Source organism: Ursus americanus, chromosome 26 (assembly GCF_024610735.1).
Source record: "Ursus americanus isolate L20-20 chromosome 26, mUrsAme1.1.p, whole genome shotgun sequence".
In the NCBI taxonomy this organism is placed as follows: domain Eukaryota; kingdom Metazoa; phylum Chordata; class Mammalia; order Carnivora; family Ursidae; genus Ursus; species Ursus americanus.
In genome coordinates this window covers 32,939,938-32,959,077 of record NC_142152.1, presented here as the reverse complement: position 1 = coordinate 32,959,077, position 19,140 = coordinate 32,939,938, and the positions used below count along the sequence as shown (strand labels likewise).

Genomic DNA, 19,140 nt, shown 5'->3' with positions numbered 1-19,140 from the left:
TCAGGGGGAGCTAAGCATCTGCCTGCGCCGCCATTCTCTCCTGTGGAAGCCGGGGTCCCAGGACCGCAGGGGAAGGCTGGGCCTGAAGTTCACTCAGAGCTTCACTGGCTGGGCTGCACAGGCCTGGGGTGGAACGCCATCTTCCCAAACCCACCTGGGGCAGCAGCAGCCTCCCCAGAGGGTGGAAGGCTGGGCCTCTGCCTCCGGGGAGTGATTAGCACCAAACTTTCCACTGCGTGGGTAACTCGGCCGTGGGGCCATGGGGAAGCGCTGACTTCCAGGCCGCCCTGTGCTGTTGTCCCTGCCTGACTTGTTGTTGGGGAAGGTAGATAAAAATAAATAAATAAGTCAACCAGGGAGATGTAGAAATAAGTCAACAGGAGTCTCTTGCCCATTACCAATGGAAAAGTACGAGCAAGGGAGCCGTGTTAGCACCCACAGAAAATGCTGGCTGGGATGTGGCGGGTCCCACAGCACCAGGGCCAAGCTGCGGCTTTCTCTCACCTGAGAAGTGGTAGCTAATATTCATGTCCACGCTGAGCCTCTGAGCTAATACTCACTGTAACAGCCGGGCATGCAATTTAAATGGCAGATTGGGGGAGGGGAAGGTGGAGAATCATCTGGAATTTTACCAAGAACTGTCACGGGCATCAGGGTAAGGAGGATGCCCAGCATCCCTGTATGTTCCTGGGGACCCCAGGGCTTCCCCCTGGCCCCTTCCCACCCCTCGCCAGGGTGCTCAGGCTGAGGCACACAGAGGCAGACCTTCTCGCTGGTGTCCTTTGATGGCACATGGGACCGCCCTGGTCGGACATTTCTTCAATTAGGTCAGTACGCCATGCAGAGCTATAGAGGTGCTGATGCCGGTGTTTCTGTGTGTGCATTCATGGGATTTGTGCAAACCTTGCCCAGGGCTGCAGTGGAGGGGGGAAGAGAACTCACCCCACCAGATACAGGGATTCCCCTATTGCCCTTGGCCTGGTCTCCAGGGGCCAGCCTGCAGCAGTGTTTGACCCCCAGGCATTAGCACCCAGATCAGAGTGGTTCGCCTCCCGGGGCTGGGGGTGGGAGCTGTGCTTGGGACTTAAAGGGAGCAGGTCAAAGGCTGCCTTTGAGATGTTTCCAGGGAGGAAGCAGATGCCTTGTTAGCCTTTACGGTGCTGAAGTCAGAGAGGGGCTCTGCCATTTTTTTCCTGACTAACAAAACCTCTACAACCAGTAATTCCAAAGGGCAGGTAAAGAAAGGGAGTCAGAGCCCGAGATAGCCGGGTCCTAGTTAGGGCAGGGGAGACTGCTGAGGGCACAGGGTACCCCATCTCTGATTTGGAGGGTGACCAGTTTCCTAAATGATCTCAGCTGCCAGCAGACATTGCAGAGGGGGCGGCTGTAGGATGAGCGCAGCCGGTTGAATGCAAGGGAGCTGGGCTGTCCTGCTCCGCACAGCAGGGTCCAGACTTGGAGGGGGTGCTGGGTAGGGTGGGCATGGTTCCCGTCACGCAGTTGTGAGCAGCCCCGTCAGCCCCTCTCAAGCTAGGTCCTTTGGTGCTCACCTGGGTCTGGGAGCCCACAGTCTAGCCCCACTGGAGTGTGGCAGCCACCGCGTGGGAGAGGGACCTGCAGAGCCCTGGCAGGCTGACAGAGCTGGACAGGGAAGTCACATCCCCAGAACTTCTCCCCCAAAGAGGATTGCTCCCTGGACAGCCCCATCCAGAGCCAGCTAACCCTGAGAAGTCCTCTTAGAATGTGTCTCTTGGTCCCCTAAATGCTCAGCACCCTCCAGAGACCCTGGTCCCCTGAGCTGGTCCTCTGGAACCTGGGTTCTTAGACCCAACTTGGCCTCCACCTGGCTGGGTGACTGAGCCAGGTGCTTGCCCGCCCAGGACCCTTTTCCCATGTCTGTCATCCGTAAGGCCCTTCCCAGCTGCAACTGCCCACATGCCTGTCCACATGAAGCTTTCAGAAGCACGAGTAGCGATGTGGCCATGAGCCAGTCGCCCTGACTCTGAGCTTCAGTTTTCTCATTTGTTAAGAAAAAGGTGTGCTATGTCTTCTGGAATGTCCTCCCCTCCCCTCCTTCCAGCAGGCCTTACTCAGTTCTAGATGCTGGGCCTCCGCAAAGACGCTCAGCCCTGCCTGGCTCAGAGAGGGCAAGGCGCAAGACTAGAGTGACAGTCGATGCCACTGAGCTCCCAGCCCTCAGCACATTGGTACCAGAACATCTGCAGGTGTTCAGGGAAGTTCACAGAGGGAGGAAAGAACTAGAAGCGCCAGTGGTTATAGTCGACCGAACTGAGCCCCAGCCTGGGACCCTGGTGCTGTTCCTCAGCTTACTCTGTGATCTGGGTGGAGTGCTTGCCCCCTCAGGGCGCCTGTCTCTCGCCTAGGAAATAAGGAGGCCGGCCCGTTGGGGAATGCTCACATGCTCTTCTCTGCCATCCCTGACCACACTCTGGACATTTTTCTACAGCAGGGGCAGGCTGGGGGTCTTTGGTGCTTGGAAGCTGCTGGTGAGCTGGCTGCTGTGGTCCCTCGCCTCAATGTCCCAGGGGTCCCCAGTGACTGTCCTCTAAAAGCCACCACAGCGTGTGGATATTTTGGCACCAACACGGAAGTACCCAGTTTCAAAGAAATTAGGCCAGAGGAAATTCGGGGCCAAATTGAGATTTCTGTGTGAAATCCATGCGAGGCTGGGCAGGCCCTTTGGCTTATCGCCAGACTGCCCCCATCCTCACTGTTGGCATGTTTCCTGCCTGACAGCCTGTCGTGCTATTTGCAGAATCAGCTCCTCCAGGATATTCCAGACCATTCTGGAGGAAAGAAGCTTTGAAAGATGCTGCCAGTCAGATGCTTTACGAAAAGGAAGAGCCACACTTACGTTGTGTTGGAGCTTAATAGCTCCTCCTTCTGAACCCACAGTGTGGTCTCCATTGGGTGCTGTGCTCAGTGGCAGAATTCAGTGAGGTGGGGGGAGTAGGGAGGCCTGAGTTTACTGTTCCTCTAACGCCCTAGACTGCATGTGCATGCATGTGTGCATGTGTGATTCTGGAAGCTTTCTTCAGATCCTGAAGGACTATCAGGTGAAAAGGGGAGGGGAGGGGACTTTTTCCACATGACTCCAGAGGACTCAAGGAACATCAGAGAGTGGGAATTAGACAAAAAGCCTAATTAGGGCTCCACATTTTTAACTGACAGTTCAGACTGCCCACTAATGGTGTGGGCTGCCTGGGGCAGTGGTGAGCTCCCCATCACTGGCGGGAGTAAGCAACAGTGGGAGGCTGCCTGTCAGGGCCTGCAGCAGGGGCTCGTGCGTCATAAGGCAGAGGCCCGAGCCCCCTCCTCACCCCGAGGAGCTCTGCTGCCATGGATGATTGGCTGCTGGCTCAGAAAAGTAAGAGGTTTGGGGAAAATCGAGTTTTGTTTCCTTCTGAGTTGAGTTCAATGCTAGAAAGTCCTGGTCTCCAGAAGGCACATTTCTTCAAATAAAACATTTGACCTGGAAAAGGGGCCCCGTGAGAGCAGAGCCTCCCACAGCCGTCAGATGTCCTGAGTGAACAAAGATGCCGGCAGACTCTGAGGCATGTCTGGTCGTCCCCTGGGTGGAGGGAAGGGAGGGGCTGGGGGTCTTTGCCTCCCCACTTCTGGAATACTCAGCTCCAATTCACAGCACACCCTGAAGGAAAGCCTCCATGGCATGTTTGTTCAGCGCTCAGACCCCTGCCCCTACTGCCCCCTCCCCACCACATACCAGGCCTGCCCAACTGCGGACATGAGAACATTTTCCTGTAATGTCCATCTCTGGCCCCATCGTAGATGGAGCAGGACCAGCTACCGCGGGGGCCTGGCTTTCACTCACCTCGTCACAAGGAGCCCCTTCTCAGCGCAGCCTGTCCAGTCACTGGCCCTTCCCCAGGAGCTGCTCAGCCCACGTCTCCCTTCTCCCCTTTGTCTCTCAGCCTCTTCCTTCCTGCTCTTCAGTCCGGGTCCTTGGTACAGGATGTCAGTGGCCCTTTGCTCATAAGGTTAAGTGGTTTCATGAATGTTCTGTCCCTGCGTGAGGGCCAGGTGGAGTGGACGAGACCTGGAGAACCTGGCTGGTGGCTGTGGCCGCCGCACGCGAGCCTGCGATCTGTGGTTAGATGGGTACGAGGTTGCCAGGAATGGCTGGCCTGGGCTTTTGTGGAAACTGGGCCAAAACGAAGTAAAACGGCCAAAACAAAAAGACCAGCTTCATACCAGTCCTTATCCCAGATTTCCGACCAGCTAACCCTCCAGGAGGCCCTTTTCCAGGGCACCCCCAACTCACTTTTGACTGACCTAGTAAAGGGGGCTGAGTTGCAATGTGTGAACCCCACCCGACTCCGGGGTTCAGTGGGCAGACGTGTGTAAGGGCTGTAGGGCAGTGATGACCTTGACATCAGCCAGGACATCTAGGATGTGGCCCCTTCGGAGCTCCTGGGCTGGTTAGGCAGGCCCTTCCAAGGCCGGCATAGTTGGCCAGGAGACACACACTCGGCTGCCTGGCAAGGCAGCGTGCATTTCTAAGCACTCAAAACACACAGAAATGAAACATAAAGCAGAGCCGGGTATAGACCAGACCTCACCCAGAGCCGCTGGAATCCAGGTAGAGAAGCTGGGCCCCGCCCCCACCCCGTCCAAGTGTATTTTCAGCTCCTTTTCAAGGCATTGTTGGGAAGCAGGGTGGGGCTCAGGCTCCCCCCTCAGCTGCGCCCACAAAATGCTCAGCAGAGAACTGTCAGTGCCTTTGATCCTCACCAGGGAAGAAAGGGCCACTCCCGGGGAAGGGAGGCCGGGGGCAGCCCCTCACCTTGCCTTCCCACGGAGCCCGCGGCCTTCTCAGGGTGGCCCTGGCTGGCAGTCTATTTATACTCTGATGTGACAGGAAAATCGTTTGGAGAGCACAGCCACTACCACCCTGCTCCTGTCTGATGGATTGCGTCCTCAGGAAGGAAAAGGCAAATCCCTGACAAGACCTGGGGGCTAGCGTGCTGGTTTCCTCAGCTCCTGCAGACTCCAGTCCCGCCAGTCCACAACTTCTGGGGAGGGGCGGGAGCTCACATGGGGTCCCTGTTCCTTCTCGGGGGCCCGGGGGGCTTCCAGGAAGCTCTCCCTCTGCCACGCACATAGCCCCTGGCAGGAAAGCTCCAAGCAGGTGGGGCGCAGGGCTGAGTCAGAGCGCGGAGCTTGGGGCCCCGTGCCAGGCACCACACCAGGCCCCCTCCTCCCGGCACGTTCAGGGATCTAGCCCCACTCTGGCCTGACGCAAGGCTCGTTTCCTCCCTGGCCCTGTTTCCTCGTCTCTCCCAGAGTGTCCGACCAGAGAGTCTGCCGAGTCTGCAGGGGGGTGCTGGGGTTTTCTTCAGAAGCTGCGTCAGATCTGTGGTGTGTGGCCAGATCCCTGAGGGGAGGCCGTGGCCACCCCCTGGGAACAGAGCACCTTCTCCCATGGGGCTGCTCCCCTCCCGCAGACAGCTGCCTTGCTGGTGTCCCTGGAAGGCAGAGGAGGCTCCGAGGGGACAGGCGCTGATGGGAGTGTGGACGGGGGGCCTGAGGCCAGGAGTTAGTGGAGAGCACTGGCAAGGAGTCATGCCCATCTCTGTCTTCCCCCCATCACACGTGTCCCATGCCATCCGCTTGTCCGTCCGTTCACCAGATATTCACCGGGAGCCTCCTCTGTGCCAGTCCCACTCTGGGGGCCACACATGCAAGGACAAATCAGATGGCCGTTGCTCTTACGGAGAACTATCCAGAGGGACGCAGGGTTGGCAGTGAAGAGTCATGCAACCATGGGCGTCCTGGAAGGGCCTCCCCTCCCCTCGGTCAGTAGGAGTAACAATAACAATGGTAATGACATTGATGATGGTGACCATTCACCAAAGGTTTACTGAGCGCTTTACAAACAACATGGTTCTCATTTGGGCCTCACGACTCTCCTGTGAGTTGGTACTTGTCCCCCTTATACAGACAAAGCATCTGGGACCCAGAAGTCCTCAAGTCACTGTTGGAGCTGGTTCACACCCTGTCCCAGGGAGCCTCAGGCCACGCTCTTAACCTACACTCCGCACTCTTTAAGACAGTGCCAGGCCTTTCCCCTGTGCCGGGCGGGTCCTCTGGCTGTTGCCAGAGTCTACAGAGATCTTTAGAACCCCTCACCTGTCCTGATCCCCCAACAACGAGCCACTTCTGGACAGCAGAGCCACAGCTCAGGCTGCAGCCAGCTCGGCAGCTCTGTCATTGTCCCAGAGGGTGACAGGCTGGGGAAACGGGCTTTCCTTTAGCTGCCCTCACAATCCCAGGGTCCTGACAACAGAAGGCCCTCCAGGGGGAAGCTTATATATCTTTGTCCGAAAGCCTTGGAGGTGCTGGTTTGGCTTGAACAGCCCAGGAGAGGCGGTAGATGTGGTCATGAGCCCCTGTCTACTTCCTCTGGGGACAGCCCTTGCCCTCAGGCCCCTGGCTCATGGGTGCCAGCAAAGTCCTTCATGCTCTCTGAGGCATGCTGTGGGGGGGCAGGAGCGCCGGCTCTGGGCTGGGCAGACCTGGACTTGGTCAGTAGTGGCTTTAAACATGATTCTTGTCTCATAGATATTTGGGGTCTCCTCATTTATTCATGCCAGTGCTGCCCAGTCCCCAGCCTGCAGGCGTTCAGAGCAAGGCCGAGTGGGTGAGTTGGGATGGAGACAAAGCACCTCGGCTGTCACGGTACCTTCCTCACAGTGCAGTTAGGGAGGCATTTGGCGATGGGTGACACACACAATGCATTGGGTATAATATTTTGCACGTGAAAAGTTAATCGAACCTGGTGGATCCATGCATTTGTCCTCTCGGGTTTACCTGTATTTGTAGAGGAGTCTCCTGACAAGGCTACCCTAAGCTCCGGCCCCCAGCCCCGCAGTGGTGCGATGGGGACAGAAGAGTCTTAAATGCCCCAGTGCCGCCCCTGACACCAAATGACCCCCCCCCCCACCCTCGCCTTGGTAGGGCCAGCGGCCTCTGCCAAACCCAGGCCTGCTCGGACATGGCAAGGGCAGCTGCTGACCTCTGCTCCAGAAGCCGAGAGCAGTGCCCATAGGTGGGGTGCAGCAGACACCCGGCGAGACAGGGCAAGCGAGACAGGGGAGCTATCCATCCCCATCCTGCTGCCCAGTGTTTGATTTCCAGAGCATCCCGCCTGGGGAAAAGCAATAGCCATGTAGACACCGCTGCCCGACCCCCAGCTAGAGCTGAGCCACAAGGCTGCTTTTTAGCGGTGGCTCGGCACTGGGAAGGGTGCTTCCTTGCAGGGCCATTATCTCTCTGTGCCGTACCCCTCCAGGGACAAGCAGTGGTCCACGACATGCCCTTGAGCCCAGCAAAGGGCTGACTTGGCAATTGCGCAGAGCACCACGGGGACGTCTGTTGGTCCTGCAGCCTTTGCTGTGGGTCACCTGATCCAGGGCTGGGACAGAAAGCCTGCACCGGGCTCCTGCATGGCTGCCCGCAGCATGTGGCAATTTCTTCAGTCGTTGGGCATCAATTATTGCACACGCGTGCACATGGGCGTGCACACACACACACACAAGATGTGTGAGGAAGAGGCTAATTGTCCTCAAATTAGCCAAGTCCATTTCGTCTCCTTTGAAATAACAGGTTTGATTTCCTCCCTTCCTTGCAATTCTGTACAGCACCAAGATTGTGTTTGTACAGAATACCTGATTATAATAATCACCAGCTTGGGAGGCTGTCTTCATTTGTGTCCAAAGAAAGGGACAAATAAGATGCCTGCAGGTGGGTCCCCTCTTCCAGGAACCTGCAGCGGCTCAGGAACACCGGGGTGGAGAAGGGTGGGAGTCTGTTTGCACAACCTCTCCCGGAGAAGGAAGGAGGGTCTGGTGTGAGGAGCAGACACGAAGTGGGGGAGTTCACGTCTCAGATCGGCCACTCGCTGCCTGCACAAGTGTCTCAGGTCTTCGGCACAGCCCAGCACCCGGCGTGCAGCCATCGCTCGGTCTCAGGATTTGCACTGAGCCCCAAGCTTTGAGAACAGCCTCCTTGGCCTCCTCTGTATCCCCAGCACGTGGCTGGGATCTGGACAGTCACTCAGCGGGGTTTTGGATTTTGATATGGGGGAGAAGGTGGGTTATTCTGGTAATGACATATGTCAGTCCTGGAAATCTCTGTCTCCTGCCAGCCTGGGGGCTGGGAGCAGGACCCATGCCTCTGGGTAGTACCGCCTAAGGTGGGGGTGGGGGGAGTGTGGCCTGGGCTCTTGGGGGAATGGCGATCAACAAGGCTGTGAGCAGATGGACTAGAGGTCCAGCAGGAAGGGCCAGACCAGGAATGGCTAAGGTTGGAGAGGTGGAAGGGGGCTGGGGGATGCATCCTGCAGAAATGCCTGGGCTTTCAGAGGTCTGTACTAGGAGGAAGTTGGATCCAGCCAGTGGTGAGAATACTTACATGCCGGCCTCGAGAGTTAGGCCATTGATGGTTGGAGAAGAGAGGAACCAAGGTCTATAGAATTGGAAAGGGTGTCAGGGTTTTAGTGCATAAGAGCACAACAAAGCCAAGGAAGGCCTCTCCCAGCACCCAGGGGCTCGGGTGGTGTGTCGGTCCTGACAGCCAGGTCCCAGCCCACCTCTGGCCAACTTGCCAGCAATGGCTCAGACCCCAGCCGGAGCTTGTCCTGGTTGATCGCATTATGTGACTGATTTCTGAGCCGCTCTTGGCTTGCTGGGGCACTGGGCAGAGGCTGATTTTTCTTTCCCTTGCCAAGCCTGAGCTGGCAGCCCCTGGCAAGCGTCTGATGTCTCTCTGAGCAGCTCCAGCTTTAGGAATTAATTCCACTAAACAGATTGCTCAGGGAGCTTCAAGGTCATCTGGAAAGGATAGCCTGTTCCTACATTAGGAATGTAAGTCCAGGTATATGGGCTGGAAATTTCCAAGCCCACAAGAGCCCTAGAACCCTCGAGAACATGAAGACTCTCAGCTGCCCAGTGCTGAGGGCAATAGGTCAGATTAGCCCATTGGCTGGTTCTCTGCAGGCATTTGGGGGTGGGTAGACTTGCCCCCTGCTATATACCCTGGAGCCCCCGTGACAGGCTGCAGCCAGATTCAGTACCCTGCCATCTTCTAAACAAAATTCCCAGCAAAAAGGCTGGTGTCCTTGTCCTAACTCCAGCAGGGTGGGGGCAGGTCATTGCTGCTGAGAGCAATGACCTCTGGGTCTTGCTGGGCCAAGGCCCTGGCCTTCCCGGGTCTCCATCTCTCATTGGCCCACTTTCTGACTAACAAGACCCCGCAGTCCTTTGGCACCTACATCCATCCCTAGTCTCAAGATTACAGCCAGCCAGTGGGCCACCAAAGGGAGACAAGGAAATCTCCTAGTCCTTGAGTGAATATATAGGGTGCTCCCAAGCAGCTGTCTGGGCTGGAGAAAAGCTCGGCTGGAGAGGAACCATGTCTTGGTCATAAGCATGGGGAGGAGTGACAGAGCCAGTGATCCATGGCTGGAGAAATGAAAGGGAAGACCCCCCCGCAGATGCCCATTTGCAGTTGCTCAGATATATCTGGGTTAGTGCCTGAGGGGCTCTGGGCTTGTCTCTTAAAGCCACAGGGGCAGCAGTGAGAGGGGGAGAGGGTAGGAAGGTATAGTGGGGAGCATGGGGGTTTGGGCCTCAGGCAGACCTGGGCTGGCCTGCAGCTCCATATTCATTGGCCCTGTGACCTTGGCCAAGATCCCTGGCCTTGCTGAAATTTGTCTCTTTGTATCTAAAGCGGTGGTGATGTGAGCTGAGCCCAGCACATGTGCCTAGCATTGTGCCTGACGGGGAAAAAACATTCCGTGCAGATCAAGAAAACAACGGTGGGGCTGGCTCTGCAGCAGAGTCTAGTGGGACCTAAATTATATTCTCGGCCTGCAGCCGAGAAACCGGGGACGCCTCTTTCCGTCTTACCAGGGCGCTTGTCCCTCATCACCCATTGCCCAGCACGCACAGCATGGGTGGGAGGGCCACTCAGAAAAGGGTTCGCACCTTGAAGGAATAGGATAGGGCAACTTTGTCATCTTCATGCCCCTGCCACCACCCAGACTCCCTCTCTCCTCTTACTTCTCTGTTGGTTAAACCGGAATGTTCTAGAGTGAGCTCAGGCTGGAGGCAGGAGCTCGTTGTCCCTCACGTCCTGTTGCACACCACCTAGGGAAGACCTCCCCGTTCTTTTCCGCCTGACCGCCAGGATTGAGAAGTGTGGGCACTGAGCTGTCCAAGTTTCTCTGAAGGAGGGCCAGGGTGGGGACAGCTCCCCGGCGGGAGACAGAGGTTCCTACTTACTTCTGCCCCACCCGGGACTCTGCAGCCAAATGGATTTCAGGCAGGCCCTGGAGTTAGGGTACGCGGGTCCTACCCCAGCTCTGTGGTAGCTGGCTGGGGCTGGGGCCAGGGACGCGGCTTGTAGGAGCCGTAGTCGACTCACCCACAAAATGGGGACGTGCGTGGGGACATTTCCCCACCGTGTGATAGGCGTGATAGGTGCTCCTCCACTGCGGGACCTTTCTCCGCAGCAGCGGAAGCAGGCCTCGCAGCCAGGTGTGGACACGTCCTCTGTTATCACTACCCGCCGTCGGGCCGGGAAGCCGGGTCGGTGCTGGATATCCGTCCCTGCTGGCGGCACATAGCTCCCTGGCCGGCTCACAGGTGGGTGGGGAAGAGCCACTCTGGGGAGAGAGCAGGAGGCTGTCCCTCGTGGTCTCCGCACGCCTGACCCCGGGCAGCCTGTGCAAGGCCGCCGACACCCAGCGGTTCACACCAGGGAACGGCAAGGCCTGTCATCTGGCGAACGGAAATATCAGGAGGCAAGGTGAAACCCTCATGGCAGGGACTGACTCCGGGCCGCGGCCCTTGTCCTGAAGCTTCAGCGAGGGAGCCACCCTTCTGCCCACAGCCTCCGCTCTGACGGAGCGGATCTGGGAGCTGGGCTCCAGCATGGACGTGGTTAGGGCGCACGCAGATGTTAAGAATAGATGGAATGTATGCTGTTTCCTTTCGATCTTCCTCCCGGAGAGAGTGCGGCCGACAGGTCTGCTGCACGCTGGCAGGGGAGGACAGCCTCTGTCTGCCTCAGGCCTCCGCCTAGGCCTCCTCGCTCAGGAGGGCAGTTCAGGGGGCGCCTGGGTGGCTCATCGTTAAGCGTCTGCCTTCGGCTCAGGGCGTGATCCCAGGGTCCTGGGATCAAGCCCCGCATCGGGCTCCCCGCTCAGCGGGAGGCCTGCTTCTCCCTCTCCCACTCCCCCTGCTTGTGTTCCCTCTTTCGCTGTGTCTCTGTCAAATAAATAAAATCTTAAAAAAAAAAAAAAAAAGGAAGGCAGTTCAGGGAGCCAGAGCTGGGGATCTGGAGAGTGCCCCTCCATGGAGCACGCCCTGCCCCGGGGTTGTGGTTCTCCTCGACTGTGGCCCCACTGACCTTGCGCTCCGCCCGGTGGGGCAAATGCTCTGCGGGACAGGGCTCCGTGGAACCAGCTGGACAGCCATTCGGAGAATCTTCTTGTAGAGCAAATTTCCCCAAAGCTGTCTGACTGGGTCAGAGGCTGTGCTTCTTTGGAGGTTCTCCAAATACTCTGCAAATTATACCCGCACAGGGTCGTGTCCCTCCTGGAGCCACCAGCAGAGCATCAGGGCTCGGTCCCCTGCCCCCCGCCCCCCGCCCCCGCTACGGTGACGGCGTGACAGCACGGTCTCCCGCTGATTTCATAAGCACGGAACGTCCCTCCTTCTTGAAACCCTCATTTCTTTACCAACAATCAAGGTTACATATTTTCCACATCTTGGTTTATACCTTTTAGAGGACTGCTATTCATCTGCAATCACAATGGTCTAAACTGTTCTCTAACTGTTGAGATTTTTTTCTTTGAACAAAAGTTTTTAATTTTTTTAAATTAGATTCGTTGAACTTTAGTGTTGGGTTTTGCGGGGGAGGGTTTTGGGTTTTTTGTCACTTCCAAGCTCTGAAAGGTAGCGTTTCAAAGACTGACATGTGCGATCCCACTGTGTTAAGTAGTTGTCTGCTTTATTTCGGCAGACAGGCACTTTCTTCTTCTGGGCTGGACACAGGCTAGCTGACCCTCTCTCCCCCTCACTGCTTTGAAACGCGCTATCCCGTACGGGTGCAGTGCTGTCTGGAAAGAGGTTCATCGCAGCCATGGGATTTGTAAGAGCAGAGAGGGTGCGTGCAGCCCCAGTGTCTGCCCCGTGACGAGAGGTTGAGTCAATGAGAGTCTGTCATTGGATGAGAGGGCGAACCCCTCAGTCGTAGAGATGCCCGACTCGGAAACATGGTTATGGTAAAATATTTGGGGACCAACACCTACATCCTAATTAAAACTGTGTCAAATCGGGGCACCTGGGTGGTTCGGTCGGTTAAGCGTCTGACTCTTGATTTCGGCCCAGGTCATGATCTCAGGGTCGTGAGATCAAGCCCCACGTCGGGCTCCATCCTCAGCGGGGAGTCGGCTTCTCCCTCCCTCTCCCTCTGCCCCTCCCCCTGCTCACACTCTTTCTCTCTTTCTCTAAAATCAATCAATCAATCAATCTGTAAAACAAATAAAACTGTGTAAGATGACAGCCGTGCTCGGGGTGAGCAGGGGCTGGTGAAGGCAGAGGCTTGTTTATGGTAGGGGGATTGCAAACAATGAAAAAAAATTCTGTTCTAATCATGATGACAGTAATGCCACAAATGACGTTTCTCTAGGTTAGAAAAACCGTTAGATACCGGCCAGCACACGCAGGGCAGCCCACTGGGTCAGTACAGACTGTCCATTCCGCTGGGTTCACTCCTGGGCATTAAGTACTCACCTGAACCGGGTGAAATTGCCAGCTTTTTCTCTCTCAAAAATGGCCCAGCCAGGCCACTTCATATGGTTCAGGCAGCTCTTTTGATTATTGCTCCTGAGTGTGGGAAAAATTTGAACTTACGGTGTGTGCCCAGCCCGATGGAGGTCCATCCTCCCAGGTCCCGCCTCCCAGACACCTGCAGGAATTCGAGGACAGCTGAGAGCCTAGAGCCGCAGCGTCTCTCTGACTGACTGTCTGTCTGTCTGTCTGTCTGTCTCCCCGATGCCTGCAGGCCCTGATCCTTCATCAGCTGGGCCGCTACAGTCTAGCAGAGAAGATCCTCCGGGATGCGGTGCAGGTGAACTCGACGGCCCATGAGGTCTGGAACGGGCTGGGCGAGGTCCTTCAAGCCCAGGGCAATGACGCGGCGGCCACCGAGTGCTTCCTGACGGCCCTGGAGCTGGAGGCCAGCAGCCCCGCCGTGCCCTTCACCATCATCCCCCGGGTGCTCTGAGCAGGCTTCTGCCAGCCTCACTGCCGCTCAGGCCCACAAGGCCCCCACCTGGGGCACCCCCCGCACCGAGGCCACGGAAGGATGTGCGACTGACCACGCTGAACTAACCGAACGAGCCCTGGTTCATCGCTCTCTCCACGCGCATTTCTGTTGTTGTTTTGGCCAGTCCCATGATAGTTTTTGAACCTACTGACATTGTCCAAAATGGATTATGTGCCATATTTTGTTAGTCGACATCTGCGTTTTAAAGTCAAATGATAATGGACTTAATCAGCAAATGTAGAAGAACATATTCAAAGTTAAAATTCAGTGGCAGAGCAGATTATTTTTATCAGAGCTGTAAAGAAAACTCTCCTCCCCATACTACTCCTGCCCCAGCCTCGGCCCGGAAACCAAATGTGAATTTTCGGTTCCCCACCTCAGTCCTAGTCCAAGCCAGGACACCAGCTGACAATTTCTTGGTTTTGTTGTCAATAATTGTACCATGTGAATCCCTGTCCTCACTTAGAGCAAAGCCTGAGTTCGAGAATGTTTCTATTTCACCAATATATGCCTGTTACAAGAGAAGGAAATAGGAGCTATTTAAGTTTAACTTTTTTATGTGAATTCAGAGTTTATTTATCGATGGAAATATGTACAAAGAAGCTTCAAATGGAATATTTACCGACATTCCTTATACATGACAGACACTTGGCTAAATGGGAAGATGATGTTAATAATAAAATGATTTTTAAATGGACCCGTGGCCCGTGTCATTGGTGAAAGCTCACAGAGCCGAGGGGTTAAGGCTCAGTTCCTGGGGCAGACCTCTCCAGGCCCCCCTGCCCAGCTTTCTGACTCACCGGGCAGGCAGGCGAGGGGGCAGCTGAGCTCTGGGGAGATAGCAGTGCTAGCACAGGCCGTGGGCACCCCAGCCTCGGCACGGACATTGCCGGGTGGCCTCTGAGGCTTCGGATGTGCATAAATCATGGGCTTTTCAACACGAGATAGTGGCAGGAAAGGGCAGGCGTCCAGCGGGGCGGCAGCTCATCCTGGCTGGAGGGTCAGAGCCCAGCCCTGCCATCCTGGGCAGGACAGCAGGGAGAGGCCCGCCCGGATCAGGACCAGGAAGGCAGGGCTGGGGCTACCCACACATCATGCTCCAGGCCCCACACCGGCCGTTACCTCCCAAGCCGGGCCTGTACCGCCTCTTCCCTCAGAAAATCCCATGCACCCCGGCCTGCGCAGGGCACTGGTGACACCTCCTGTCTGCCCGCCCGCCATCCAGCCCCGCCACGGTGTCCCGCTGCCTCCCCACCTCTCCAGCCACATGGCTCAAAGACGAGCACATGGGCCCAGCCTTGCCAACCTGTCCGCAATTTCAGTGGTACGGGTTTGGGCATGTGGTTCAAGCTTGGCCAGTGAGACCCCCCCCCCCAGCCCAGGACTTGTGTTATGGAAATATTAGGAAAAATTCTCTTTCTGGTGGGTTTGCTGTCCTGATAAGACACGGCCTGGGGTTGCTGCTGGCCGCGGGCGCTCTGTGGGGCGGCCTGCCTGAGAATGATGCCAACTCAGGAAAAGAGTGAGAGAGAAAGAGAGAGAAAGAGACTGGATCCCAGAGTCATAGCTGGAGCACTGGAGCCCCAGACTTCTCCCTGTTGTGCTTGAGACAGCAGAGCAGGCTTCTGGGAGGCACCGTCACGCCCACCTGTTCAGGAACTCTCCTCAAACCCCTCGGTCCTCTTCCTTAATCCCACCTGCTCCCCACCCCACATTTTATCTCTCAGTGAGTCTTGTCATTTCTGCCCGGATCACATCTCCAATCTCCCCACTGCCCCGTCAGCCCCCCACCTCTGACCGGACCGCAGCAGTGTCCTCTCTGCCTCTACCTTGGCCTGCAATCCTCAGGGCAGCCCTGAGGGTCCTTTGTAAGGTGAGGATTGGATCAGGCCTCTGCCCCCTAAACCCGCTCTGTGGCTTCCCCAGCTCGCTCCTGGAGCCAGGCTCCGTGCTCCCCAGGATCTTCAGAGACTGGACCTGCCGGCCCCTCCTCCTCCCCACAGTCTCTCCCCGCTCCAGCCCTGCTCCGGGTCCTCTAGCCTGAATGGAGGCCTTCATTCATTCACTAAGAGACCAGGGAGCAGAAGCTGAGTGGGTAAGACGCCAGCCTGGGGTCACGCGAACACTACCTGGCAGAACCGGAATTGAGACCTGGGCCTGAGGGATAAACCTTTGAAAGGTGCCCTAGGCCGCCCAGCAGTGGCAGTTGGGCAGCGGGATGTGGAAGACGCCATGTTTGATTTACTCCCCTTCCCTGGTCTTAGTCTCCCCATCTATCAAATCCATTCATTCATTCATTTATGCATCCACCCATTGGACACATATCTGCAGAGTATTCACACCGGACACTACAGGCACGAGGGTAAGCAGTACATACAAATGGGGCTTACATTTTTGTGGAAGCAAATAGAGAAATATATATTATATATATACATAGTGATACATGTACGGAGGGGCACAGGGGGGCATCGGACTTACGATTTTATAGACGTGGTTAGAAAAGCCTCTGATAGGGCGCCTGGGTGGCTCAGTCAGTTAAGTGTCCAACTCTTGATTTTGGCTCGGGTCATGATCTCAGGGTCCTGGGATCGAGCCCCTGTACGGCTCCACACTCAGCAAAGTCTGCTTGAGATTCTCTCTCTCCCTCTCCCTCTACCCCTCCCTGCCATACACATACCCTCTTTCTAAAATAAGTAAATAAATCTTAAAAAAAGAGAGAGAGAGAGAGAAAGAGGAAGGGAGGGAGGGAGGGAGGGAGGGAGGGAGGGAGGGAGGGAGGGAGGAAGCGGCACCATTTGGCCAGAACAAGCCAGCGGATCTGTGAGGGTAAGGCGCCCCAGGAAGCAGGAACAGCAAGTGCAAAGGCTCAGAGTAGGAGGCGGACAGTGTGGTAAAGGAGGACAGGAACAAGAAGATGAGCCAGAGAGTTTCACGGGGGCCAGATCCCATAGGGTCCCGTGCCCCACATGAACGGTGTTCATTAGCTTCCTTTGGCTGCTACAAAAAATGTAAAAACTACCACAGACTTAGTGGCTCTGTTGGTCCCTCTCCATTTTCCCAGCCCGTTACCCTCCCCACGGCCTGGTGCTCAGCCCTGAGGTTTCCCCTTTCTGTCCACACTCGCTCCTGAGGTGGCCCCGTCGTAGCCCTGATGCCCCCACATTGACACGCTCATCCTGGACCCCGCCTGTCCCGCAGTCCCGTCTAGGCAGCTGCTCTACCCTCAGAGGCTTCAAAGGCGTCTTACACTCCACCCTCTCCACCAAGTGCCCCCAGCGGCCCCTCCCCAGGAGCCCCTCCCCAGCACCCCCGCACACGCACACCTTGCACTGCCAGTACCCACTAGACTGGGCCGCAGGGTGAAGTGTGGAGGCAGCAGAAGGGGACCCAAGGCCCCCGCCGTCCCCTCTCCCATCCACACTCCCAGCCTCCCCTGCGGGGGGTCCCGGTCACTGCTCAGCTCCCCCTTTCCTTGTCTCCTCCTGTCTGCTTCATGCTCTTCTCTCCCCGCTACCTCTCGGGGCCAGCAGGGCGGGCGTCATCGGGCTCAGGGGCACCAGCGGAGCTGGAGAGCTGTGACTAGGGCTCTCGGGCCCTGTGCGTGGTGGCCGGGCCCTCTGCGGGCGCTCTTATCCTCCTCTGCAGCTTCCCTGCCCTCCCTGTCCCTCTCTCAGGTCCCCTCTCTGTTCCCTCCTGCCTCCTCAGAGCCACGCACTGCCAGCCCCTGACACCTCGCTCGGGTCCTCCCGGGGGGCGGATGGGCAGTGGGCAGGCCACAGGGTCCAGCAGGTCCCCGTGTCCCCCGTGCACACACGACTGAGGGGCTGGGCCCCGGGAGGCTGACCGTCAGAGCAGCTCCTGCTCCTGCCGCTCCCGCCACCAGCCTTCCTCCCACACTTGCGGTCACTCATTTCCTGCCGCCCCCGCCCCCGCCGCAGCTGGATGGGACCCGGAAAAGGACATCCTGCAAATGTCTCAGGCAAGCACGGCCTCCTCCGGAAGGTCTTTGGGGGCCGAGCTGGGGCCCCTTCCTCAAGGCCATGCCCTGGGAGAGCCATTGCAGCTCTGTGCCTGCCTGGAGGTGACCCTGACCGAGTCACGACCCCTCTCTGGGCTTCAGGGTACAGTGGGGATAGGCTCCCCTGTCCAGCCTAACTTCTGGACTGAAATGAGAGTTAGCAGGCAGCCGTAGGGATTGTGGGGTGCCAGGCAGGGCACACTGCCCCATGGGGGCTCCATTTGAGGCTTTGGGGCCAGGCTGTAGCAGGGGGTTCAGGCCCGGAGTGGGGCTGGCTCTGGGGAGATGACAGGCAGTCATGGGGCGCCTTCTGCAAACGTGTCTGGAGCTAGGAGTTCCAGCCTGCCATCTGGGCCACCCACAGCCTCCACAGCCCTCCTGCCTCCTCCGTCTTCTGCTGGTTGGCCCCTGACCCTCTGAGGACAATAGGGTTTCCTGGTGACCACTGGGCTGTGGGTCACACAGATCTGGCTGGAATCCCAGCACCGCCTGGTCACGTCACCTCCAATGGAAAAGGGTCTCAAGCTCCTGTCTCAAAGTGAGGTGACTCTTCCCCTCCCAGGGCTATTGGGTGTGTTAACATAATCTCGATGAAGCACGGTGCCCGGTCCCAGAGGTGCCCTGCCAGGACATGCGCCTTTCTTCCCTGCCTAGCAGAGGGGGAGGGGTGAGCAGCCCTGGGACAGGCCAAGCAGCCGGCGCGGGCAGGGAGGGGACGCGCCAGTCCCTTCTCCCCCTCCCACACACGACTATTTGCAGCAGAGCTGGAAGCTTCGCCATGATCCCCACTGCGCATCCAGGGTCCCTCTCTGTGGAAAGGAGGAGGTGAGGGGCCGGGGCTGGGGTCCCCGGGGGGCCCAGCTGGTGGCCTCCCCTCAACTTTGCCTCCTCGGCCCCACAAGGTCATCCAGAGGCCCTGGGTCTGGCCAGCCTGAGCAGGGAGGGGAGACCCAGCCCTGCCTTCCTGTGGCCTGGACACCTACTCTGAGGACCGCTGGGGAGGGTCATTGGTCACCAGTCCTCCCCGAGCCTCAGTTTCCTCATCTTCAAATGCGCAGAACAAGGTCGCTGCAGAGATTCGGGGCATGTGGAAAGCAAGCAGGAGCATATAGGCTCCATCAGTCTCCCCCAGTGTGTTTATAATTACTCAGGCCAGGGCCCCGCCTCACCCTCCCAGGCCGCCCCGCCAGTGGGTCCACTCCCCAAGGTCATGGCCAGAAGGAAGATCGCAGACTGAGCCTCAGCTCCACCCGCAGCCCCACGGCCCCAGGAGCACCTGGGAGGGTACAGTTGTTGGGAAGGCAGACCCCCGAGTCCCCCTGAGGCTCCTGAGTAGGGAACCCGGTGGAAGCCCATCCCAGCAGTTACGAGGCCGTCCCTCCTTTGCTAGCTACCCTGTATGGAGCCTCTCCCGCCCTGAGAGCCCTGATCTAGATGGGGGTGGGGGAGGCAGACAGCAAACAGATGTAAATAGGTGATTACCAGATGCCTAGACCCGCCGGAACAAGGTTTTTTTTAAGATTTTATTTATTTATGTGAGAGCAAGTGAGTGAGAGAGAGTGAACATGAGCAGGGGGAGGGGCAGAGGGAGAGGAAGAAGCAGACGCCTCGCTGAGCAGGGAGCCTGATGCCAGGCGGGCTCATCCCAGGACCTCGGGATCGTACCTGAGCCGAAGGCAGATGCTTCACCGACTGAGCAGCCCAGGCGCCCCCCCACCCCCACCCCACCCCCCAAGCTAGAGAAA

The 19,140-nt window shown here is 57.5% G+C and overlaps 1 protein-coding gene across 7 annotated transcripts in view; it reads left to right on the top strand.

Moving 5' to 3' along the window:
- TTC7B (tetratricopeptide repeat domain 7B) overlaps positions 1-14,074 on the top strand; it is a 250,186-nt gene extending 236,112 nt beyond the window's left edge. For all 7 annotated transcript variants that reach the window (XM_045807632.2, XM_045807635.2, XM_045807633.2 and 4 more), the window contains one exon: positions 13,114-14,074. In XM_045807632.2, coding sequence (XP_045663588.2) covers positions 13,114-13,335 — 222 coding nt within the window. In that variant the 3' untranslated portion in view covers positions 13,336-14,074. The remainder of the gene's footprint in view (positions 1-13,113) is intronic.
- Positions 14,075-19,140: the final 5,066 nt, after the last annotated feature.